Source organism: Dendronephthya gigantea, unplaced genomic scaffold, assembly GCF_004324835.1.
Source record: "Dendronephthya gigantea isolate DGI-Jeju-01 unplaced genomic scaffold, DenGig_1.0 000006F, whole genome shotgun sequence".
Lineage (NCBI taxonomy): Eukaryota > Metazoa > Cnidaria > Anthozoa > Malacalcyonacea > Nephtheidae > Dendronephthya > Dendronephthya gigantea.
The window spans coordinates 2154939-2180724 of NW_021163016.1; the positions used below are offsets into that span (position 1 = coordinate 2154939).

The window sequence follows — 25786 nt, forward strand, 5'->3', positions numbered from 1 at the left end:
ATGATAATTCGTGTCTGAATGTCAGTGCATGACATTGTTTGTGTGTTGGACCTGGGTGGCCAATTCATCAATGACCTGGTCTGTCTTGCCCTCACTTATCTTGCTACAATTAGAAGATGACAAGGATTGTTGAAAGAAAGATTCGCGCTGTGCTTTGGAGCATCAAATTCAGCAATGATAAAAATATTTTGGTTTAATGAACAAGGAGGGGATATTCATCGCAGCCTACATCACGTACGATGGACAACGGTATATTCACCCGGATGTCGACAAAGTAAACAATACGAAATCCATTTTGTTTATTTTCTTAACCGCACTAGACGAGAAAATTCTAAGGTTTCTCACACAATTGTCGAAGATTTAGTCAAAGATTTTCTCAAGGATTATTCCCTTAGTGCCCTAAGGGTTGGTTCACAGCACGAAGGAAAACTGGATTACAGAAAAGTCGAGTCTGTCCAGACGCAGTCCTTAACCCACATGCAATGAAAAGTTATACTTGATTGTAACTGAAATGCTGCAATGTTATGGTATACAATAAAAAGTTTATGATTTAATAATCTGTAGTTGCAAGATGCCAAGATCTAATTCTGAACTGAATAGTAGCAACTCGAGTTGATGGGAATTAACTATTTTGCCTGGTATAAACAGTGGCTACATCAAAACTTGTTGCTATAGGCAAATATGCACAATTCTGTTTCTACCTCAAATTTGCTTTTTCACCAATGCATATTACACTTTTCAAATGAAACACAATCGCAAACTACTTACAAATCGAAGAAGATTGATTGTGTTTAAAAGCTTTCGAAATATTTTGGCCTACATTAAAGCTATACCTGTTAAGCTGCTAAGAATTCTTGCGCTAACCCATATTATTGCAATTGGTATTAATCCCGTGTATTAAATGATTACCACCTTACAGCACGTTGAATTTTTGTCACAAGTCATTGAGAGATGAAAGCATATTGCGACATTATTTATTTAGAGGATTAAAATCCTGTATTATCCCATCTAATGCATGTGTAACCCCACTACAAAAAACATTACCACAAGGCTGGCGATAAGCTTTCTTGCACAACAATCCCACCCAGCCAGACGTTGGAAAATAATGAAAAAAACGTAAATACAAAAGAAAGCTCAGCAGATTACAGCAATATAAGCTGTCGCTGACGTCAAACGAGCTAAAATAATAGTGGGTTGAGCGGATAAGTGCCATGTAGTCCAATTTACACATAAGTGGCAATGTCCCTTATTAAATTGCATTAGGCTCTGCCCTTACTTCTTACAACATACATTAAAGACTGCATTGTAATCACAAGGATAATGACAGATCCTAACTTAAACCGTGGGAGGGTATCCCGCCACGCTAATAGACTTGAAATTCTTTCCCGAATTATGAGGAGTATTAAGCTGTAGGTGTTTACATGAGGCTGTCTGCCTGATAAGGGAGACATATGTATATATGAAATTAATTACATCATATTGCCAAATATATCAACGTCAAATTCGACATTCCATTGTGGCTGTTCACTGCTAGCACCGAATATGTACAACTATGGTATGCTGACAAACTCCCTCGACTATTTTCACAGTTTGGGTTGATTTTCTTGCCCACTGTGGTGCATAGTATTGAGGTTTTTTACATTTGCAAGAGGGGCCGGATAAGTCAAAATTATACAATAGTCTTAAATTCATAGTAATCCTTAAATACATAGTTTCAAATATTGTTGGGTAATTTAGCTTGGTCGGTTGTTTAATGAGCCATGAATGTTTACTCTTGACACACAATTTGAATCGCAAAATTTCCAACAAAGCTTCGAACGAAAAAAGATCTGATTTAGTGATGTGAGGATGTGTAGATACTATTGAACGAGATTAGCTATAAAAATCAAGATTTTCATACAAAATAGAGCAGTATTAGAGCTGGAAACCCAAGGATTAGATGCCGTCCAACGGAATCGCAAACTTCATGAATTGAAACAGGATTTCAATAATTAAAGAATTGATGATGTAAAAGACGAAACATTGCAGAAATTTCATGCACGCTCCTGAAATTGTTCGCCACCAGAGTGTTTTAAAAACAATAATGTAAAAAAGATTAACCAAGTCCAGACGTAATTGAGACAAATCGATGAATTAGAACACGCGACATTTATAGCTCGGCAAAACTCCAACTCATTTCAAGATAGACTAGACGACCGATTAAAAATTCATTAAATATAAATGTTTTCTAAATTACGCGTATCTTATCTCGCGAGAGATTTCGCTTCCCCGCGACGCCGAACTGAAAATCTTTGTCGACACATGCATGCTACATGCAAAGCGAGTGCGCGTTGTTTGCAAGACGTGATTTTGTAGCCGTGGGACGAATGCTTACATTTGTATAACGAAACGTCTTTCGTCATGTTTTACTGTAATACCTTAATTCGGTGATATGGGGATAAAATAGCATCATAATTTGATAGAGCAAAGCAAAATAGCATGCACGAAGTTCTGAAAAATAACCTTGAAGCAGGGCGTAGCTCAGATTTGCATTTCTAAGAAGTGGCGATACAACAGGGGTGGATTTATGCGGTGGAATGGGGTGTATCCTTCTGTAAACTTTGGCCACCCAATTGTGCTATTTTTGTACTAAATTGTGACTAACAAGGTGCGCCTTCATATGACAGCATGATTCTCAAAAGTGCCAGATTTGCCGAGAATTTGGCACTCGTTCAGATCGGCTTTAACCACGCTGGATCCACTACTTTGCGGGTATGTGCGGGCATCACCACCCTTTTAGTCTTTTTAGTTTGGTTTCCCAGCATTGAGATTAAAGGTGAAACTTGATGGGACATGATTGATTATCAATGCATCAAAACACAGCAGTGCAAAACAGTATAAGAGCTAGGCTAGCCAGTTCGGTTGTATTTATAGCAACGTTTATAAAAGGTCATTAGGTTTGCTTCGGCTTGACTTAAGAAATTTAAAAAACGGCTTACGTCTCTTTAAAACCATAGACGTTGCATTGTAAAGCGTAATGTCCAAAATATGCCTTATCGCAGCATACAGTACAAAGCCAACTTATCGTTAGTTCTCAGAAACTTCTTCTATTTCTAGTTTTGCAGTTTAAAGCGCAATTAAGATTGTTCCAATGCACAGCGTGGAAATATTCAGTCTGTTCGCCATCCTTCATCAACTCTGAGGTCCGCTTCACGCTGCCAAGTTTCTGTGATCAACACTTGGAATTTATAGCTTAAGTAATTCCAATATACGTTTTAAACAGCTGAAAATATTTGAGGAAAGTATAGAACAGCGATTAGCTGTTTCTCTGAGCTATTTCGGAACTGCTTATTTCCTGCAAATTTTTGCAAGAAAAATGTCAAATATGATTAGCGAAATTTGTCGGAGGTCGACTATCGATCACTTGAACCGAATGAATACTCTTCTCAAGACAATACGTTGCAGCATATTCAGTATTGCCGTGGCACGCAAGATCATGTTTGAGTCAAGATTACCGACGATTATATTTTTTGATACACAACAAGGTACTCACGCCATTCACGACCCGCTGTCTCCATTCTTTGGGCAGTCAATAAATAACAAAATATTCTCGTCGAATTGAACCCGCCGTGGTACGAAGGAATGTTACCTCCGCTTAAATCTATAAAAAGCAAAGTGAAATTTTGTACACACGCCATCGGAAAGTGCTGATCCGGTGTGAAAATTTCAGCACTCAGGAAATCCAGGGCAAAAAATAACTATTTTAGGAATGCAAAAATAAGTATTTTGCTTCTTAAGCAAAGCAAAGGCTAATAAATTTTTCGAATAGTTCACTGAGATAATAAAAACCAAAAGGGCTGTGGCTTCGATTTCTGTATTTGAGATAACATTCCAGTTGCATCAGAGTTCAGTTTTATACTGCCTGAACCAAATGACCTATATATAGCAGCTGGACCTTGCGGTTTTCCAACAATCGGAACCTTACTTTTTTTTCGACTTAAGATTTCCACCTTTGCTCTTCTTCCCAGAACTGGAATGAAGAAAGGAAAAGATAATTTGTTAGACATACAATGGCACAGGCTGTGAAATAAAGTGCTAGGTACTTACAAGCTACGAAACTCGCTCAGTGCCTTTCGGCTGGTGTCCGTGAGTTCCTTTTCGAAGGCTTTTTTGCCATTTGTTTTTCCAGTTGTCTTCTTGCGTTTTTTACTTGGTGTTTTTCGAGTGGAATCTGCGAAAGAAGCCCGGAAAACTGTGAGAGTTATACAGATCTAGCCACTGTATTCACATCTCACACAACAATATGACTTCATTTTGATAAAGCCAAGCCCGGACGGGAGTCAAGTTTTACTGTTGGCCCAAATGGCATAATTCTCGTCCCCGCGTTCTTGTTTTAACAGGGTTTTCCGCTCAAATGGGCTGGTAATCACCCCCAATCCCCATCAGTGAAAGCCAGAATGAAACGGTTTAACTAACCATCTTTATCATCAGATGGAAAAACATGGAGTCGCTTCTTTCTGTTTTTTCGTTTTTCTTCTCGTCTCAGATACTCTTGAAATTGCTTTGCTTTCAACTCCTCGGGTTCCAATTTCTGAAAGAAAAATGGCAGCTGCAATTGGCGGGGTTGCACGTCGAATAATCGTTATCCAGTTATATATACAAAGATCAGACCACAGGTTTTGCCGAGCAAATTTTTTGATACCAGAGGCCTTAAGCTTGGCGTTCATGACGCATCTCTAACTGCAAACGGCAAAATTCCTTTTGAATTTTCAAAACAAATGGTTGGTTTCTGAAGTGTAGAATATTCGGTGCAATATATCAAAACATAAAGTGACTAAAACAAATTATGGCCGATAGAAAGTGCCTAAAATCAATTCTTCAAATGTGACTTAGCCGTTTGCTTTTAGAATTTTCTGTACTGATTATGCTAAAAGTGTCTGCTATTACCCATGGGGCAAGGAGTCTCGTTTGGTAAAGGACATTATTATTACAGTAAATCAGTACATCATAGAAAGTTTTGTTTGTGTTTTAACCTTATCTTTTTTCTCTTTATTCTCTTTCCTACTTTTCTTTGAACTTGTTTTACTTTCTTTAGTCTTATCTAAAAAAAATGAAGAATAAAACGACAGTCATTCTTCAACTACCCTTAGATAGAGAAAACAATCGTAAATAATACATTTCTTGTATTTACCATTTTCGGCTTGAAACCAAACTCTTGGGGGTCGGCTTTGAATCTCATCTCGATGGATGATCATATTTTTCGCTTTATTGGCCTCCATTTCGGTGATTCTAAGCTACAAGAAAAGGAGAGAACTAAAAATGTCAGCAAGCAGGAGATTTTTTATTTTATTTTATTTAAAAAAAATTGCCCAAAGGCAAGGTGTAGCTATAACAGGACACGAAGATAGTACGCAAGAGAGATAATGATCGATCCACAGAACGAGAAATGATACTCACATATGCCAATGTATCGGGTCAATTCAAAAACATTGTACACTAGACCTTAAAACTTTAACTTCTACAGAGCGCATAGCATATTAGGGCAAAATCAGGGCGCTTATATATAAACTGTCCCCTCCCCCGTCCTTATTCCATCCCCGTGGATAAATGAAGCAAGGTATAGACAATCACTATCGCTAAAACACACGAAGCCCGATGGCAAAACATACTTCTTTATCTTCCCGTTCCTGTGTCAAGATCTCCTGAACATCTGCCTCAAATTCACCCAACTTCTTTTTATATTTATTGATAACCTCCGGGGCAACGATCCTGCTTTTGACAGGATTTCTCGCTTGTTTAACGATTTCTTTTAGTAGTTTTCTCTCACCTTCCCCAACCAAACTGATTGATCTGTAATATGAAAATGGTGGAGATACACATGCCTGTCAAATGTACTGTATCTTAATACGGAATTACCATGCAAGAAGATGTACAATAAGATGATACAAGCATACAATAAGATGATACTATAGCATACAATAAGATGATACTATAGCAAATTACAATAAGATGATAGTAGCATACAATAAGATGAACAATAAGATAATACTTGCATACAGTAAGATGTACAGTAAGATGATACTTGAATACACAAGATGATACTTGCATAGAATAAGATGATACTTGCATACAATAAGATGATACTTGCATACAATAAGATTATACTGGCATACAATAAGATGATACTAGCATACCATAAGATGATACTGGCATATAATAAGATGATACTTGCATACAATAAGATTATACTGGCATACAATAAGATGATACTAGCATACCATAAGATGATACTTGCATACAATAAGGTGTACAATAAATGATAGTTCTATACAATAAGATGATACTTGCATACAATAAGATTCATAGTACCTGCCAGAAAGGCCAGCTCTGGCCGTCCGACCAACACGATGGATATATTGTTTAACTGTATTAGGCATGGAGTAGTTGATCACCTTAAGAAAAAAAAAAGCTTAGAATGAGCTGAACAAATTCCTTGATTCATCAATTCTCGTATTATAAAAACATTTTCAATTTGAATTTAATAAACAAATAGATTCGCGCCAAGAGGCGAGTTACTCCAAGATAAAGGAATAAAATACTATTTATGTAGTGAATTTAAGCAGTAGTTCAAAGTAGTTAGCAGTATGCGAACAACAACAGCCCTCAATTGTGTTATTCTGCCCCTAAAATCGACCCTGGAAGGTCGTGTTAGTTTACCGTTTTAACTCCTACAACATCCAAGCCACGAGAGGCGAGATCCGTTGCAACTAAAACATCAACCTCTCTTTTCTTGAATTTATTGAGTGAGTCAAGTCTCTGTAGGATAATTATAGAAACATGCTTTACTCTAAAGAATACCAGGCGAATTTAATCGTCAAGAAATGAGGTAGAGCCATGAGTGGACGGCTTTACTAAACTCCATAAACAGTAACACATTTGTTTGTAATGTTTACTGTATATCTCCTGCTAAAAGAAAGAATGAGGTCGTCTCTTACCTGTAATTGCGTCAGGTTACCATGAAGTTCTTCAGCATTCACACCCAGCAGACCCAGAAATATCCTCAGACGATGGGCAAGTTGTTTCGTTCGGACAAACACCAAGCAGTTCTCGTGAAAACCTCGACAGCATAGAGCTAAAATTCATACAACATCGATTTCAAAAACTTCACTGCAAAGCAAGAGTTTCACATTGATATGAAGGCAATAAAATGTTGTTGACTGAGAATGTTTCATTTAACTGATATCTTTTCGAAGCATGTTTCTTCCTATATTTCATCAAAGTGTCTGCTGGTAAAGGTTTACGGATGTTTACCTAAGACAATCGCTGTACGATCTTCTTCTCGACTTTTCTTGATTCGAATAAATTCCTGTCTCAAGTTCTCAGCAACGTCGGTGCTGTTGTCAACGAACAGCTTCACTGGTCGATTCAATGACAGTAGCACAAGTTCATTTACCTACAGAAATAATATGAAATGTGATGGAGTTTACGATCACCATTAATCTATTTGATCAGAATTTGCGCTACATAGTAAGCCATGATGAAACGACGTTCAACAATTTACGTCCAATAGAGCGATTCGAAATCTTTTGGGTCAAACGTTACGATTCGAATTTTTCCCTGAAATTAATTTCTACACTTCAAGGAAAATGAATGTCCTTGAGGTTTCTCTGAAAATTCATTTTTTTACTTTGGGTTATCGAATCTGAGGAAGGTCGAGTTCTGGTACTAGCTATAGGCCTACTTCGTCAGTCATTGTGGCTGAAAACAACATAGTCTGTCTTCCTTTCGGTGAAAATTTAACAATTTCTTCGATTTGATCTCTGAAGTTCTCGTCTAACATCCTGAACGGAGAGATTATATGTGCACATATAGTTATAAGACATTTATCTAAGAAAAATTATAAAAACAGGCATTTTCGGTTACGGGGATCTACGATTACGGGGTCATAGAAGACAAACCACTACAACTAATTCTGTAATATACAACCTAGTGTACATGTACCTATATATACACACGATAAATGTAAATTTGGAAGTTTCAAATGATTAGGTGTTTACCTGTCAGCTTCATCAAGAACCAGAATCTCGACAAATTGCAGGCCGAATGATGGCGTATTGTGAAGAAAGTCAACCAGTCTTCCAGGAGTTGCTATGATTATATCAGGATTTTTACGCAAGGCTGCTTCCTGAGATTTAAGTTCCAGTCCTCCAGTAGCAAGAGAGATCTGAATGCTGGTGAACTTCGCCAGAGCTTTGCTCACCGAGTGGACCTGTATGACAAAATATACGTTAGCCTGTGTGAATACCGTCGAGAAGTTGGGAGGGGTGGGGGGGGGGTGAAGGCAGAGTTACTACCCGGGGGAGGGATACATTTTTTGTAATAACACGTAATAAACCGACAAACGATTTACCTGGATTGCCAGTTCTCTGGTGGGAACTAAAATCAGAACTCGACTGGTCGCTACCTGAATGGGACGGAATAAAAGACGTTCCAAAATAGGCAGCATGAATGCTGCGGTTTTGCCTGTTAAGATAAATTATCAAAATATATACATGCATGTTTGAAAGGAAAGAACTTTCTGATCCTGAGAGTAGTAATCTCGATTTCCAGGGGAACTTGTACAACACAATTCAAACACAAGCTAATATCAGGTCTAAAATCTGTCCTAATGTCTTAGTACTAACTCTAGAAGGCAATTATTTTTATTGTCACATAAGATTTTTACTATGACAAGTTCTCTACCTGTTCCCGTTGCTGCGCAACCGCAAATGTCTTTTCCCATGAGAGCGACTGGAATCGCTGCAGATTGAATAGGCGTTGGATTGGAAAACTGAAGTTCATTGATGGCCTATTGAGAGAACAATAGTTGCATCTTGTCAAGCAACGGTACAGTATTAGACCTACTGAAATCAATGCCTGAGAATTTATTTACAAATATTTACAAATATTTAGAATAATGAGAATAATGAAATAGAATAAAATCAACAAATAGTCTCGCTTTCTCATTCCAGAATATCATTCCAGTTGTAACTAGCATATTGAGTTCACTGCGGGAGCGGCGGGAAAAAAGGCGCCAATTCGCTTCAATGGCTTGCGCTTTTATCATTAAAATTGAGTGGTTTTTATACCAAAACTAAATAAATTCGAAGGAAATTCGCCGTGAAAGAAAAGCGTTTGACATCGGCAAAGGTTACAGATACAAGGTATATATTTTCATCCTTTCTGTCTCTTGGCAAGACAGGATTATCTGAGTTTTTACATTCGTAATTTTACTTGCAATTTTGTTTTGATAGGGCCTTGTGAAAACAATGGATAATTTTATGGATTAGATCATCTGGCATTACCTTCAAAAGAGGTCTTGATAAGTTCATTTCAGTGAACTTCACGTCTGAAAATTGAGTAGGGCCTTCTTCAAAAAAGTCATCACTTTTTGCCGTTTTCCTAAGTGATGAATTCTCGTCAAAATCAGAGCCATCACCGTCAGCATCGCTTTCGGAACTTTTATTCACTTCATTGTTTTCAGCCTGTGTTTCTTCTTCATTATTTGCAAAAGTTGTCTTCTGAAAAAGGCATTCATCTTACTTGAATGTAATGTGATAATGTGCACACAGAAAAGCTCACATCTTGCGTAAAAAAGCAAACAAACTCTTTATTGCAAGTTGTGACAACCAATGTCAACCTTGTCAAGTTGTTAGACCTGTTGTGTTGACAAGCACAATCCACTACATGCAAAAATTCATCTTGAAAGTAATGACATTGTTAAACACAGCCTGCTCTAAACCTGGCACAATGACTGCAACTCTTGAAATTGGCATACTTTGCTTCAGCAAAATTGGAGAGTTATATTAAGTAATAACTTTATCAATTATGCCTCATTATTGGTTTCAGTTGTTGCGAAGTGCAGGCAAAATACCAGGGCTGCAAGTGGGAATAAGTAGTGCTTAGGTAACTTGCTAACAGCTTGTAAACAGAGTAGTTTGCAAATTTATCACAAGTTGTGTGCTTTGGTATGTGTGACATTGACACTACATGAATAACACACATTATAGTTGACAAAATGTGGTGTGTTTTTTATTTATACTTTCCTTGCTTATACCTTTTCATCTTTTCTTTTTTCTCTCATTTCATTTATCCTTGTATCTAAGCTTACAATAACTGGCTCCTAAAAGCAAATGGAAGGAAAATTTTCACCTAGAAGCTCATGGAATAATCAGGATGTGTTCTCTCTAGCCCAAAGCATTATACACACCTGTAAATCAGGCATTTCACTCCTGAAATCTCATCAACAGTCATGTTGATATAATAGTTTCTATAATAGTTTTAGGGTACTCACAGACAAGTTAAATAATACATCTTGTGTAATTAACAGACTGCAATGCATGCCAAATGCATGTTACAAAGTAAACATTGGGACCTTACCGAGGCCTCCTTCCTCAAATGTTCCACTGTTTCTTCAAGATTCCAGTCAGTTGCATGCTCATCATCTGAGCCAGAAAACTGGAAATCCTTGTCAAAATCTTTTTCCTTCCCCCCTTTTTGTTTCCTTTTCCTTTTCTTAGTTCCAACCTTTAACAATAAACGAAGGCAGATATACTACAGCAAAGATAACATCCACTTGTAAATAGCAAGAGCTCACAAACTAAAACCTATGCTATCAGAAATGGTAGCCCTCATGTAAAAGCTCATATATGCACAGCAAATAATTTGCAATCAAGGTAAAATAATTTATATTCAACTGGTAATTTTTTATCACTTTGAATTATCTTTGTGAACCTGGTTTTAACTACTGGAACTTCCTTTGAAGAAACTTACTCCAGCTGCATTTTATAGGTGATAGACCGATCAGTCTAAAATATTCTTAGAATATTGTATATTGGAAGCGATCCCAAAGCGCTTAGTCAGCTAAGCCACTCATCTTTGTAAAAGCCTGAAGTGTGCTTATTTTTAGTCATCTATAGTGCATGGGTACGACGATAGTCACACAGTATTTCTACTTCTTTTAAAGAAGGAGTTTTAGAAGTTGTTTTGATATTGGGCATGACAGCATTTAATTCAGGGGAACGCTATTTAATTCCAACATTCGAGAAATCTATAGCCAACATTAATGTTGCAAATTTGTGACATTTGAGAAATTTTAGCAAAACATTCCGTATACCGCAAATGTATCAAATTTGTAACATCTTTGCGGAATGATAAAGAAGGCAAAAGAAAGAAGAACCATACTTTTTCATCGTCATGAAAGCTCCCCTCACTTTCATAATCCTCTATTTCTTGGTCGGACTCTATAGTTCCAATGTCTTTCAAGCTCGCCATGTTGTTTTAGCCCATGTGCAGTACTTCCATTGAATGGAGAGAGAAATAGGAATTTCAAAATATGAAATTTAAATGTTATAGTTTTGTGACAGCTTTAGTGCTTTTCTGTATTGTTGTGTATGCCAAAATGCTCAAGTGTTTAAACTACTGGTAACTCTAATTTAGTCCTATTCAACGATTAACCGATATTTTACAAGATTACGGTGGCAAAACATTAAAAAATTTCATTGAGAACTTTTACAAGACGATCCTTAGTTGAAATTTGGAACTAATGTGAACCCGCGATTGCTTTGCTCTTCCTCGATACTTCATGTTCTGTTTTGATACAACTTTTGTTACATCAACAAATGTAAAGAAACAAACATCAAAGTCCAAATTATTCGAAAGAATTCAAAATCGAACAATACTCTGAAATTGGCATCCTCTCTGGCATTTAATTTGAAATCGACACGTTTTCAAAATGTCAAAATCGTTTGATGTTGTCATTTTCGGAGCAAGTGGTTTCACTGGACAGTTTGTTGTGCAGGAATTCGCGAAACAAAACTCGCAAAACCTGCGCTGGGCCGTGGCAGGAAGGAACAGGGAAAGGTTGCAAGATACTTTGCAACAAGCCTCAGATGAATTGGGTTGGTTGCTTTAGTTCTGTTCTATGCTATTTCCGACTATTCAACAAAATTATTGAGTGGTAGCGGAGTAGAAAGATTATCGGGATTGAAATGATCTCGACTACCATTCAGTATTCATTTTGCCTTCTAAATTTTGGCCTTGAATTTGGAAGAATAAAGGACTCCTTTATCTATTTTAGTAATTTTCCCACTAAAATATTTAAGATTAGACAAGGGTCATTTTGTCAAACTCAAGAGTAACGCTAAAAAACGATGGATCAACCATCACCTAATTGACCTAAATTATACTGATCATTTCCTCGAGATCGCTCGGGAATTGTAGAATTACTCAATCAACAATTGCAAACCCAGGAAAATACAACTTACCTTAAATTACTTTTTGCTCAGCGCGTCTTGTGTTGATGTTTAATTGATAATTTTTTTAAAGTCACATTCATGTTCATTTGTTCATTTGTATTTGCTATGTTTTAATTTTATTGTGTAAGTGTTATGCGACTTAAAAGACATGACCAAATGTTAACAAAAAAAGGTTAAAAAATTAACTAATCCTGCTGAACCTGGCTGTTGGAAATTCTGTAATAATTCCATTGCCATAGACTAGTGGACCCATATTCAACTATTACTAATGCATGGTGTTACAGATTGCAAATTAGATATATAGAACCCTAAATCCAGATATTTCCTTGCTCTCAAGGTTACTCCATATAAAATAGTTAAAGTAAAATGCATTGTACTGGGGATTGTGAGATGATTAGGAGCTGGTCAACCCTTAATAGCTTATAATGTGTTTAACAGGTAAAGATTACTCTGGCATAGATGTGATTATAGCAGATGTCAAAGATGAAGAATCTTTAAATGCAATGTGTGCTGCAACTAAGATGGTCTTGAATTGTGTAGGACCAGTACGTATAATAAAATTGTTGTGAAAAAATTAGCAAAGCTTATGGAGGTTTGTCTCGAAAATTTAATATATTAGCTCATTATGCAATGGGGCAGTGCTGGTCTGAAAAGAAGTTTGCTAATGATGGAAAGATTTCATTACACCCTGTAGCTGTTAGGTTTGCTATTGAATTAGCTGAGAATGAACAAAGTTTGTTCGATTTGTGTTGCATTTAGTATCGTTTCTTTGGAGAGCCTGTGGTGAAGGCCTGTGTTGAAAATGATTGCCACCATCTTGATGTCAGTGGAGAGCCAGAGGTAGTCCTGGATACACATATATTGCCTAAAGATTTCCTTTTTCAGTTTTTTAATATCACATGAGTAACACAGACCTGAAGACTTAAATAAATATGACTGCATTTATCATAATCAAACACAAATTCAACAAAATTGCTGAAAGACTCCCTGCGTTTAAATTATCTCTCAAATTTGGGCAACTAGTGTTGTCAAAAGTAGCACAAGTGTAGTGAACAAAATAAAGGTTCAAAATGAACGATTTCGGGTGATGAATCACAATTAAATTAATCATTTTGGGTTGAGTAGATTTTTCTTTTGTTTTGTAGGAAAACGTCGCTAATTTTCAAGCGCCATCGGCATTGTTTACATAATATACTAACAGTCAAACTTTTAAAATTAGACCGCAATTTTTTTATTGTTTTACATTTTTTAACCGCGTGATACACACTTAAAATGATATTTTGACTAGGCAATAATAAAAAAAACCAAATGCAAAGTGATTTTTGGTCGTACGCAAAAATATTTTACTTTTAGGTCTCCACCAATATTCATCAAAAATGCAACTTTTAAAAGATTAATGACTTCCAAAACATGTCACGTCGAGTGTTTGCAACAATTTTAATATTTTAATTAGTTCCTGGAAACGATGCAGTTTAAATACGATGAAAAGGCGAGAGAATCTAAGATTTTCGTGATCGGAACATGCGGTTTCGATAGCATACCAGCAGACATGGGCATCGTTTATACACAAAGAAAATTTCCAGGTACTGGAAAATAATGATTACAAAATCTCTTGAAGTTGTTCCTTCTGACAATTCACCTTCGAGGTATAATTGAATGAAATTATTCAAATAATTACTGGTGCATTTAGAATAAAATATCTTCTAGGCCAATTGTGTCATGTGGAGAGTTTCCTGACTGTTAATTCTGGGGAGAAGGTACTTTTGAAAACTGTATTGTTTATAACCATATCAATGCGTAAATAGAAGATTTGCGTGAATAGAAGTTATTGAAGAAATATTTGTGACATTTCCTGCGATAAATGCCGCCTAAAACGTTTAGTGTTTGCTAGTCTCTTATTGTACTATTCCGTTTTTATTTTATAGGGCATGCGAGGTCACTATGGAACTTATCACTCACTCATTTACGGCATTGCTAGCGAAAAGGAAGGGAATCTCAAGAAATTACGAAAAGAATTGTTCCCAAATCCTCTGCCCCGTGTTGGGCCAAAGTTGAAAATGAGGTCTGATGGAATGCCAATTAGCCTTTTTCCCGCTGAGACCTCGATTACTAGTTCTGTAGCCGGTTGTACAAAGGCTGGATAGCACTATCCACCTGACAGATTCTTTCAACCGTTGTAAAACCATTTGAAAGACAGTGAAATTACAGCTTTAGAAACCCCAGTGTAAAAATATTGAGGTTTAATCAAAGTTATACCAAACAACGGACAATTTTAGTGCGGTTGAAAAATACCACCGGTGGATAGCGCTACATCCAGTTTTCATACAGTCGATTCCTGATAAAACAAAAACCAACTGAATTACCTACTGACTTTTGTCGCCCGAAAATTGGTGAGGCCTGGCCAGCCAGGTATAGCGTACGTTAGCCTTGCTCCTTTCCTCAAGTGTTCTAAAATCCTTTATTTGAAAGATCAACACGTTGATCTGAGAAATAACTCTGGCATGGATAGCTTCTTGTACCTCAATAAACCAAATGAAACGAAACATGTCATCGTGAAACTTGAATTCGAACAGCCTCAAAAAATGCGATCCGAAAATTCTCGCACATTCAGAAATTGAACTTGCTGTCTTGTGATTCTGTGGGACTCTCTGAATACTTAGCTGTTCGTTGTCCAACGCGTTTTGGTCGATGGTCGATCCTGATTTCCAAACGTACGAGGCTACTATTTTAATTTTCCGCGTTATAATTTCATTCACAGAGGCTCCGTGTTTTATGGAAAAGAAGTGGACAAATGGTCGTTACCATTCCTCGGTGCCGACCCCTCGGTCGTGCGACGTACCCAACGTTACAGACATGATGAGCTCAAAAAACCCCCCGTTCAATACTCGGCTTACTTCACCTTACCATCCATCATATACGTCGCCATGTTGATGGTGTTTGGCTTTATCTTCATGCTTCTTGCGTCGTTCGACTATGGCAGAAAAGTTTTAGAGAAGGTACAGCATGAATGCGCATGTCCTGTTCATGGATGCAAGTTCCATGTTAAAAGCTGGGACGGCGCACGCTGAACAATTTTTCAAGTTAGCTATTGCGACACCCCCCGCTCTTCTCCGTTGACTACACCTCCCCCCCGCCTTCCCTCCCCCTCTCAATGTAGGTCTCTGACGTTTTAACTATATTAATTGCTGCGGTTTCGTGAAGGTGCATAGCAAGCATTTTGCACTATTAATTAAGGCCCATCATTGAACATAAAAAAAGCGAAATGCATTTTTTTTACAATCCCCCCCCCCCAGGTCTCGATTAAGATTGCAGAGCCAATCAATGATTTGTGGGTCCGGGTACGAGATTGTATGTTGCTAGGGCCTTGTGAAACGACCTCTGTAAACTGTATGATGAAACTATCTGATATAAACGAACATCTATATATACATGCACTTATATGTTTATAGTACCCGAAAATATTCTCGTTTGGCATCTTTTCACACGAAGGACCGACAAAAGAAGAGGTTTTTATATGATACAACTGCACATAAATGAAAATATAATATAGAGTGCTGTGCTTTCGTGTAACGAGGAATAATTCCTCATGAACTTTGATAAACTTTGTAACTTTTAGAGAGACGGTACAAGCTTTTCTATGACATTCTATGGTAAAGGATTTAGTAAAGATTATGAAGGGGAAATAAGGTGTGTTTTGATGTATGTGTTTACGTATCTACTTCAGTACAATGAGATGTGTAAAATAAACGATTTTATAAAATGAACGATTTTTCTCAGTCCCGAATCGAAGATGGACAAAAAGATTGTCACTCGTATTATTGCGCCTGGTGAGTTCAACATTTTTTTGCTAAAACGTCCTGTAAATTTATTTGCTTACTTGTATCGAGTCATTTGCCGCTAAATGAACTAGATTGGAACTACATCGCTATGTATTTAACGATTTTCAGAGCCAGGATATGTTGCCACGCCAATATGTATGGTTCAAGCTGCCATTGTGATTCTCAGCGAAAGAGAAACTATGCCAGAGAGGTAAATTATTTTATTCATTTAGCAAAATCCTATTCTAAGCTGTTGAAATTGGTCGGTATATAACTTACATGCATGCCACCCCATATTGGTGCGTCTAAGTCCTTAGAGAAGGGATCAAGACTTGTAATGTATCACACCAACCTCTGCACGGGCGATCTCTGGGCAATCTTTCAAGTTGAAAAGGGAAATCTTAGCCCCTTTGCCCGCCAGAAGGCAGCTGCGTGCCTTCTACTCCTTCGACCTTGTTTGCCTGAAGCTTTTCTATTGTTAACTGATCAACACATTTTAGACTTAATACAAGTTGACTTTTTTTGTTTAGTGGAGGAGTCTTGACACCTGGCGCTGCGTTTGCTGATACGACGTTGATTGAACGATTGGACAAAGCCGGTGTTCGTTTTGTTACCGTGGAAGAAGCAAGTCCGATCGAATAAAGAACTGCATGTGTTAGGAGAAATCAATTTTTCGCTAACATCAATTCAGCACAACGGATTGCTTTTGATTTGCTCAATATTATAAACATTGATCATGCTCGTTTATTTGAAGTAGTATAGACATATTTTTGTAGATGATAAATGGCGATATAAAAATAAGGAATATAGCATTATAATTTATGTTTACAATTCGACATACTTTTGGTGTATGTGATATGGTGGATTTCCTTTCGCGTGCAAGGCTATTGGCTCGCGCCTGGTGAAGAGGCAGCTGTTGCTGTGTTGCGCAAAATCGTAAACGCCAGGAGAAGTATCGGTCCAATCTTGCCTCAACGCTAATCCTTTAAGCTCAATTCTTTTATGATTAAGATGTTGACATTTTAAGCAAAAAATCATCGTATATTGAAATGTCGGAACGGCCTATATTACACTCGGGATCAACGTTTATTGCATTTCTACTTAGCTTTTTATTAAGCTATATTGTGGATTGCTCAAATGACCCTCCAGAAAACAATTCGCTTTATTGATTGACTTGACTAAAGTGAGTTAGAAGCCTAATGCTTGGCTTCAAGATAGCTATCACAATAATTTAGCACCAGTCGATTTTAGCACCAGTCAGAATTAGTCAGAATTGCCGACATCGAGGATGCAAAAGGTCTCTGTATGATTCTGAAATGAATATATTCAGCATGTGCGCATATTTTTTGGGCGGTCTGGCCAATACAAAATGTAGTCTGCAAAATGCAGATGTGTATTTAAATGATTTAAAGCAATAACGCTTTGTACTACGCATGCGCGACGCTGGGAGACGCTATATTGACACATTGAGACGTATTCAAATTGAGCATAATGTATTTTTCGCATCACACAGCAACAACAACTAAACTCTTGAGCACAAAGCGAAGCGAACATGTCAATCGTAAAACAATTTAAAGGCAACAAGATTTTGAGCTCCGCAGAGTTCGTTGCCCTGTTCAAGAAGTACGACAAAGACGGTATGTATGGCTTTACAAAAGGTCCATGAACGCCTACGCATAGGACTTAGCCTTATCTGAAGATTTCCTAAAGTCGTGAGCACGAGGACGACATACCTAACCCGCTTTCTCCCGATAATAGGTAATGGGTTAATCGAAGCTGGCGAATTGGACTCTTTCCTAAACGATCTTTGTGAGGAACTTGGAGCTGAAGTAAGAATGAAGTTATTCTCGTCCATATATGAATATATATGAAATGAATTGTTGTTTTTTTTAAGTTGGCCGCATGCATAAGTGCGTGTACCGCGTTATCGCGATTTTGGTGTTTTTAATAGCACACGGACTACACTTAGCGAGTGCGCCGAGCTGTAGTCAGTATTGAATATTTCTAAAGCAAAAATCATGTACGACTTGCGGCGTATAGACGGGAAACTGTCAACGGATCGAATGCCAATAAGCGAAACTCGTAAAGCAATCGGAAAACGGACCGTTGACTGGAACACATCCGGTCGGAGCAATATATATATAAGCATCGCTATTTTCATGAAAAACATTTGTTCGCGTACATGTCATATTCGTACGCTTATATATGTGTATATATTATATTAAAAAACGGCGTGACGCGGGACCACTTTTCGATGAAGACCAAACATGACAATCAAGCTAGCTGCAGCTTGATGTAGTATCTATTCCGCGCTTTTCAACACCAACCGCGGATCCTTCACTAATTGTAGTTTAAACGCCATAAACGCAATAATTAAACTTTTTTTCCACTCTACGTTTGAGATTTGCCGATTGCATAGGGGCCGAAGCAGCCCGTTTTCCGGCACACGCGAACAATTTATTCTGCCAAATGTTTCCGCCTCTAAGGTACGACTATTTCAATAACAATTCTTTAGAAAGTTTCATGTTTATACACAAAACGAGTGCGTACATTTGTCACACGAAATTTGTGAAAGAAAATTTGTCCATGTGTAAACAAGGCTTAGTCTAAGGCTTATTGACTTTGGCCTCGCATATACGACAGTAGTATAACTTATATCAACTCTGCGGTTAAATATCACCGGATATTTTCCACTAAGCGGAACTTTGAGTGGGAAGCGAAATTTTTCCTTGTGGGTAATGTTTTACACTCGAGAGTCTACGGACAACTAAACCCCACACGCGCAAAATTCCGCATAGTGGCAAACGGCCGCAAATGCCCATTTTTCGTCTTCTCGATATTTTATAAACGGCGGGCGAAGTTTGAAAATTAATTTTTTTGAAGATAATATCCTTTGCATATATTCTTAATGATAAACCCAAATGCATATATATGAGATAAGCGCAGATTCGAAGAGTCAAGACGACTCTGGCCATGCCATTAACTAATTAATTTGAGTTCGGCGTTTACCTCAATCAATTTTTTTCGCCAAAGCAAAACCCATAGCGAAGTTTTGTATTATAGATACGCGCGTCCGTTAATTCATCAACCGCTCGTACGGCCAATGCGCAGGGTTAACACTAATGCATTGTCAATATATACATGTACGAATTAATTGCTGTTTGCTTCACGAGTTTGTGGGGGGAGAAATAAACAATTGGAACGCTTATCCAAATCCAAGAAAATTTGAATACGAGTTTCAGCGTTGTTTAGAAATTGCATTGTGTTGGCAAGGCGCACCGGCAAAGCATTAAATAGGCATTGTAAACCGTAGGTATTAAATGTTCATGCAGCGTTTCAATTCCATTTTTAATATGCATGATATTAACAATTCAAACATTTCAAATATACCCATTTACAGACAACTTTAAACGAAGAAGATAAACTGTGTTTGTATATATGCCAAAGGGGAAATATTAGCTCATAAAATAGTTAAAAATCCTAATGTTTGAGCGCGTTTCAGCTCAGAATCGCCCGATGCAACAAGCTGCTAGTACATGAATACATTCAGTCGAATTTGACGCAGCTGCCGAGGTGTCGTATTAGCAAGACAAAGACTCGTAATTTGTTGAGGGGGGGAAAGGTTCTACGGGAACAATGCTTTTAAATTCGTTTAACCGATAGGCTTTTCTCGATTAAATGCAGGTTCATTTTGGCGCCGTCGAAACCTAGAAAGAAAACTATCGCGTTGCGACCTGAGCGCAATCCGATTCGAGTGAAAACTTTGCAAATGTGTTGAAATATATTAGGCTCACCGTTAGGAAAAAAATGAATGTATATGAACTCAATTTTTGGAGGTTGGGTCTTTAGTAAATGTCACCAAGCATGCGCACGCGCAAGGTACTCGGTTTAAGTAAGTCTACATTTTTACGACAATGGAAATGAGAGGAGTCTTTGTATGGTTTAATTACAACGCTTGTTAAATCTATAAACGCCAACAGATAGAAAAGGGACATTCTCCGAGTAAAGCCCCGTACAGACGGGCAAGTTTTCCTTGACAAGTTTTCTTGACCAGTTCACTTGTTGGTGTGTATGACGAACAAGTTACCGTTGACAAGTTTTCCTTGCGAAGTTTTATTTCCTCGTGTGTACGCAAAAAATTTGACAATTTTTACGATGATAAATATGAGTGTATTTTACGATAATATGAGCAATGATAAAATGAGTATACGACTGAATTTCAAAACAAACAGAAATGATAAAACTTCAAAAACCTGCTCGATTGGCTCGAAGATTGTTGCGCTGTTCCCTACTGCGCAATTCCTTGTCAAGTTTTCCTTGACGGCCGAACACACGAGCATTTTTCCTTGTTGAAAAGTTGGCATGACTAGCTTTTGAACAAAGCAATTTTTTCGCGTGGCACAAGGGCAAATAAGAAAAACTTGTCAGGAAAAACGTGCCCGTCTTTTATAGATGTATTCTCGATGCGGCAGTTATCTATTTGTAGGATAATTTTTGCGTGTTAATTAAAGAGCGAAGAAGAATCGTGATTACGATCTTGGCTTTGCTACATTATATAGATTTTTTTGCTAACGCGACAAAGCCCCGCGGCAATCTTCACTGAAATTACCGAGTACGGAGACGAGCGTCGCTTAATCATCAGAAAAGAATGAGCGTTGCAAGTGGCTATTCTTTAACCAAAACAGAATTATTTCAATCAACTATATAGACGCTAATTGCATACAAAAGATGAAACTCAGCCTAGTTATGTATTTCAGACCAGACTATAGCTGTAATGAAATATACCTCTTATAACAACGACAGCTGCTCCTAGCTTTATTCCCTGGGCCTCACGAAAATGTATGCCTTGTTAGTTTCACATCATATAGGGCCTACACCGCCAACAACAAAGTTCTAAGCCCTTAACTTTGGTGAAAAATATAGTTTTATATATTCACGAAGTCAAAGCGAAATGTAAACAAAAGATCCATAATACTTTTACATTTATATGGGGTACATTATTTATACAGTTTTATATATATTTCTATCGCAAATTTGTGATTGGGGAATCTCGATAACCAGCCTGTACATGACTTTCTTTCGATGCAATATTTTTGCAGTGTTGTTTTGACACGGGTCAACGGCATATCGCAAATGAAAAACGAAATTAAAATGTCACGGTATAGCTTCGTCGGCTATGATAAAAATATAAAACAAAAGGTGGTGTAGCTATATATTCTTCAAAGATTATCAAATTTTAAAACTCCGAAGTTATCCTCAAAAATTTTCGACGTTGTCATATTAAGATGCGGCCGCGTCTCCCTAATGAGCAATTGCAATACAATCTTAATTTGACTACATAGAGTCAAACCTCAACTGTTGATGATATTAAAAGTCCAAACCGGCGTTGCATAAAATACAAGATAAGTTATAATAGAGATGACATGATAGGTATAAGATGGCTATATATGACTCGATCTGACCCCAGGGAAGGAAACCTCAAGTATATACATGGGTCATGTTGTGATGATCGAGCGATATTTTAGTGGTATCCCTTAATTTTTAATACTTTGAAATCCACTTGAGCATCGATTTTCCGACAATTTGACTGTTGTGTAAAATTGCTGGCTTACATAACCCACCGAAGCAAAGAAAAAATGTTATTGTTGAGATACAAAATTTTTTCATTTGAAAAAAATCATTTATGACGCTATTCGTTTAAACTGTGACAATAAGCTGCTGAGAATGCAAAAAATCATTGGCATTCGTTGAAACAATGATTTGACGATTTAGTAAAAGCCTGCGTGAGTTCAAAACTTACGTTCGATTGGGATAAATAGATGCATGTGTGCATTATCAAGAGCACTGTCGTTATTACTGTCTATCTGAATTATTCATTCGCCAAGACGCCTGCTAAATTTATCGAAAAACAAAAGCTAAGATGTTCGCAAACAAACTAAAGTCATGCCTATGCAAGTATTTCAATTTTTTCAAAGTGTGTTTTGTGAATATAGTTGTAGGTAGGCGCAAGCTGAGGGCATGCAAATTATAAAAGGACGCTTTCATTATTCATAATTTGTTTCAAATTGCGCACAGCAGATGGCCGGCAAAACAAATTGAGTCATTTTGTGGAGCTGTGCCATCTTCGGTCAATTCGACAATCTATCGTTTCATTACGCTAGCTGCGTGATCATGCTGCATGACGCATAGACCACAAGGTTACTATGGGTATAATGTAGTACATTCATGTACCCTTTTGGATTTACACGTGATGCGCATTTATAGTTTCAATATAGCTGCCAATCAACATCAACAGTCGTTGTGTCACCAAAACAGCAAAGACACAAATTTGCAAGCAAAACTTCGCTTTGCAATTTGCATATTTACAGATAATATGAAGTGTTTTACATAAGAAAAAATAGTTGTTTAGGCGGGAACTTATATATAAATATATATAGTCAGTCGAGCGAAGATCGTTAATTTTTCTCAAAGGGAGGTCGGAGATATATGATCTCTGATCGAACGATATGCATCAGACTGCGGTGACCCGAGGCGTCGTCCTTTGAAAAAACAAAGAAATGATACAACGTCCAGTCTATTTAGTTTGTTCTCCACAAGGTGAATTAGTTCCCGCGAAGCGACGCGGAAAACAAACTTCGATAATGTGATGGGTTGGCGACAGAGAGAAAATCGTCAAAACCCAATCACAACCTCCTTGTAGAGTTGCGAAAAATTGACCTGCCATCGTAAGGAATCCAGAAGATACTTTATGTAGTTACTGATCCAATTTACTGATATCGATCATCACCTGGCTAGGTCGGCCCGCTATAATTTGGCAATTTGACCACCGAATTTATCTAGTTATCCCAAAACGCTCCTTGAATAATAAACGTAATTTCCTTCGGGTGGTATACCGGCTCACACTTTGTCTTGCTTCCTCCAAACGGGTGAAACCCAACGCACGAAGTTTTTTTTTAATTGCGTGTCATTTTTTTTCTGCACAGAACCAACTGAAATGTGACATCAAAGAGCTAAAAACTCTAGTGCTCTCTAAATACGATGTTAACTCTGATGGAAAACTCAGTATGGATGAGGTACGCAAATGATGCAAATACATAAAAAAAACGATAGTACAGCTGGGACATTGATTGGGGGAATGGGAGGAGGGGAAAGAAGTGGAGTGGAGGGGAGGATGGGGGTCGGGCAAACTGAGTGTATATCATTAAAAACATTTACAGAGCTGTACAGCGTATCAGTTACAACATAATTTTCCCACGTTACAGATGAGCAAAATTTTGCCAACAGAGAAGAACTTCCTTATGAGTTTTCGCAATAATGTAAAACTGACTTCGGTGGAATTTATGGAGGTGTGAACTTAGAATATGAATTTGACAAAAGTCTTTGTGTTCGAGTTTCTCATGATGTAGAATGAACTACAATGGGAAGCTGTAATTCGACCTCACGCTTGACTCTGACGTATTTCAGATTTGGTACCATTATGACCTAGACAAGAGTGGGTATCTGGAAGGAGCTGAAATCGAGGTTTTTGATAAATTATTATAAATTACACTTGTAATAGACGATTTTAAATTCTCAGTGCAAAAAAAACTTCATCTTGTGAGGGTCTAACATGGAAAGCTATTTCGATTGCCCGTCAGTTTCCTGAAAACGTATCAGAACTTGGTAATTTTACTATTTTTATAGGGATTCATCTTTGATTTCTTGAAAAAAGCTGAATGTGACGTTTCCCCAACGAAGATCAACTCTTACAAAGATGAAATCGTAAGATATTGCAAGCAATCTAAATTTGTTAACCTTTATACATGGTTAATAATACACCATAGGCCGTATGACTAATGTCAGATTTTTAGTGACACTTCCTGTGTCTATTTTTTCAGCTGAGCACCATCGATACTGATAGAGATGGAAAAATTTCGCTAACAGAACTAGCCGAGTAAGTTGCATGGTAAAAGTCTCATAAAATAATACCATGAAATTCTGCATTCTGGACTGAACGAACGCATTAAAAAGCAGCAGGTAAAAGATTTAGACAATTTTAAACAATCTCACCCCATTTTTGCGAGATTTGAGAAAGCCAATTGAGAAACCCGGCTGAGGTTCATAGTTATAGTACTTAAAGATTAATAGTATTCCTTTCTTCTAAACTAGGCTGCTACCAGCTGGCGAAAACTTTTTCAAGAAATACGAGGTACACCACAGCAAGGATTTATACATACATTAGGACTATATAGCTATGGCTATAGTATACTACCACTTAAGAACAATTAGGATATTAACCTCCCGAAGACTATACACAACTAACAGATTTAAAAACTCGATATTTTTCTCGTGAATATTAATATCACGAAGGGAAATAAATATGAACTCATTTTAAACTTTGTATCTAGGTGTATAAACATTTTTATTGTAAAATACCTATTTTTATACATTTTTAGTCTTTTTTGTAAACATTTGGTAGATTTTTCGTAATTTTTATAATTTTATCTTGTATCATTTTCAAACTTATTTTTTCTTACAGAACAAACACATGCTTGACCAGGGGGATTTCAATGAAATATTCGATCACTACGACAAGGTAAAGTGATCAGAAATCGAATTTTAGCATTGCCTTGAGCTCGGCTCTACCAGACCTGGCCAAAACCATATAATTAGACCAGTGTTAATACAACGACCGTGCTCTTGACACAAAACACCAGCTTTTTACAAGCGTAATTCCTTTCCTGGCGGCTACAACTTTGTGTCCTCAGCCCTATGGACGGTCCAAAGATTATTATGTAATGGCATGCCTGCATTTGATATTTTCTAAAGGACAAAAGTGGTTTAATAGAAGAGCAAGAATTGATGGCATTACTGAAAGACATCATGGAACGAGATGAGACGGTAAATTATATTTTCCTGCTTATTTTCAATCCTATCAGCGATTTTTTGAGTTGTAGAAAGCGGTTGTAGAGAGCTTTCAAGCCTTAGGGTCTAATCGTTTTTTTATTACATTCTCAATCCAACAGAAACCTAGTATGTCCGATCTGGAAAGTTGCAAGAATGAGATCTTAAAAATTGTCGATTTGAACAAGGATGGGAAAGTCTCAAGGGATGAGTTGGCTTTGTTACTCTCAACAAAGTAGCAAATATACTATCACAAAAATATTATTAAATGCATGATACGAGGGAATATGTTTTCATTGTTAGAAAAATTATACGAATTAGTCGGATTATTATTATTATTATTCCTCACCAAGCATATTCACTTTTCGCCTGCGGATTTAAATGTAGAATATTAATTGCACGTAGTTGTTAGCCATAGTACTAGATAGCGTGAAAATAAAACACAATTTGGTTGTATATTATCATGTGCTTAGCTTGTCATGTATCCTCCCGCCTTAGGCGATCCACGGTAACAGAATAATCGGCAGAACAAAGGTTTTTTGCAACTTGAACTTAACCACCAGCTGATAAAAAGATGATGATTCGACTGGGAGCTTTAAAGTACCTGAACTCGGCCGCCATTTTCGAAGTTAATTGAATTGTCGTCATTGAAAACTGCGGAAGGCAAAATTACGCTCGTTTTTAAGATGGTGAATAGAATCTTAGATTCGATTTTTACACCAGTGGTTTAGAAAAGAGATTCATATGCAGCATGACCATTAAAAGTTTTAAAACATTTAAAGAACTTTTCTTCCCAGTCGAAGAGCAATG

At 37.3% G+C, this 25786-nt stretch overlaps 3 protein-coding genes across 3 annotated transcripts; 2 read left to right on the forward strand and 1 right to left on the reverse strand.

The window, feature by feature from the left end:
- Window positions 1–2112: 2112 nt before the first annotated feature.
- On the reverse strand, window positions 2113–11293 carry LOC114516600 (probable ATP-dependent RNA helicase DDX27). Its single transcript, XM_028536126.1, has 19 exons — window positions 11203–11293; window positions 10399–10545; window positions 10076–10141; window positions 9324–9539; window positions 8722–8827; window positions 8390–8502; window positions 8037–8248; window positions 7721–7820; window positions 7291–7432; window positions 6975–7111; window positions 6697–6795; window positions 6349–6431; window positions 5649–5829; window positions 5156–5273; window positions 5013–5080; window positions 4456–4570; window positions 4087–4210; window positions 3965–4009; window positions 2113–3640 (listed from the first exon to the last, which is right to left on the reverse strand). The coding sequence occupies exons 1-19, from the start codon at window positions 11290–11292 to the stop codon at window positions 3625–3627; spliced, it is 2178 nt and encodes a 725-aa protein (XP_028391927.1). The 5' UTR covers window position 11293; the 3' UTR covers window positions 2113–3624.
- Window positions 11294–11627: 334 nt separating this feature from the next.
- Window positions 11628–17033, forward strand: LOC114516652 (saccharopine dehydrogenase-like oxidoreductase). The gene is made up of 12 exons (XM_028536183.1): window positions 11628–11918; window positions 12714–12820; window positions 13035–13115; window positions 13729–13858; window positions 13983–14032; window positions 14201–14337; window positions 15034–15271; window positions 15725–15781; window positions 15892–15962; window positions 16053–16102; window positions 16223–16304; window positions 16624–17033. The coding sequence occupies exons 1-12, from the start codon at window positions 11753–11755 to the stop codon at window positions 16733–16735; spliced, it is 1281 nt and encodes a 426-aa protein (XP_028391984.1). The 5' UTR covers window positions 11628–11752; the 3' UTR covers window positions 16736–17033.
- Window positions 17034–17449: 416 nt separating this feature from the next.
- Window positions 17450–25446, forward strand: LOC114516653 (calretinin-like). The gene is made up of 11 exons (XM_028536184.1): window positions 17450–17730; window positions 17852–17922; window positions 23077–23166; window positions 23356–23439; window positions 23558–23614; window positions 23777–23854; window positions 23971–24026; window positions 24242–24281; window positions 24612–24668; window positions 24902–24973; window positions 25099–25446. The coding sequence occupies exons 1-11, from the start codon at window positions 17646–17648 to the stop codon at window positions 25213–25215; spliced, it is 807 nt and encodes a 268-aa protein (XP_028391985.1). The 5' UTR covers window positions 17450–17645; the 3' UTR covers window positions 25216–25446.
- Window positions 25447–25786: the final 340 nt, after the last annotated feature.

What these genes read in the sequence shown, in the direction of transcription:
- LOC114516600 (XM_028536126.1), bottom strand. Translation starts at nt 11,292, where the DNA reads ATGGCGAGCTTGAAAGACATTGGAACTATAGAGTCCGACCAAGAAATA. An exon ending in TTGCGCAGCAACGGGAACAG is followed by an intron (nt 8,503 to 8,721) that starts GTAGAGAACTTG and finishes TTATCTTAACAG; the next exon opens with GCAAAACCGCAGCATTCATG. An exon ending in GTTCTTGATGAAGCTGACAG is followed by an intron (nt 7,821 to 8,036) that starts GTAAACACCTAA and finishes CTCTCCGTTCAG; the next exon opens with GATGTTAGACGAGAACTTCA.
- LOC114516652 (XM_028536183.1), top strand. Translation starts at nt 11,753, where the DNA reads ATGTCAAAATCGTTTGATGTTGTCATTTTCGGAGCAAGTGGTTTCACT. An exon ending in ATGTCAGTGGAGAGCCAGAG is followed by an intron (nt 13,116 to 13,728) that starts GTAGTCCTGGAT and finishes TATTTTAATTAG; the next exon opens with TTCCTGGAAACGATGCAGTT. An exon ending in CTGTTAATTCTGGGGAGAAG is followed by an intron (nt 14,033 to 14,200) that starts GTACTTTTGAAA and finishes TTTATTTTATAG; the next exon opens with GGCATGCGAGGTCACTATGG.
- LOC114516653 (XM_028536184.1), top strand. Translation starts at nt 17,646, where the DNA reads ATGTCAATCGTAAAACAATTTAAAGGCAACAAGATTTTGAGCTCCGCA. An exon ending in TATTCGATCACTACGACAAG is followed by an intron (nt 24,669 to 24,901) that starts GTAAAGTGATCA and finishes TATTTTCTAAAG; the next exon opens with GACAAAAGTGGTTTAATAGA. An exon ending in TCATGGAACGAGATGAGACG is followed by an intron (nt 24,974 to 25,098) that starts GTAAATTATATT and finishes TCAATCCAACAG; the next exon opens with AAACCTAGTATGTCCGATCT.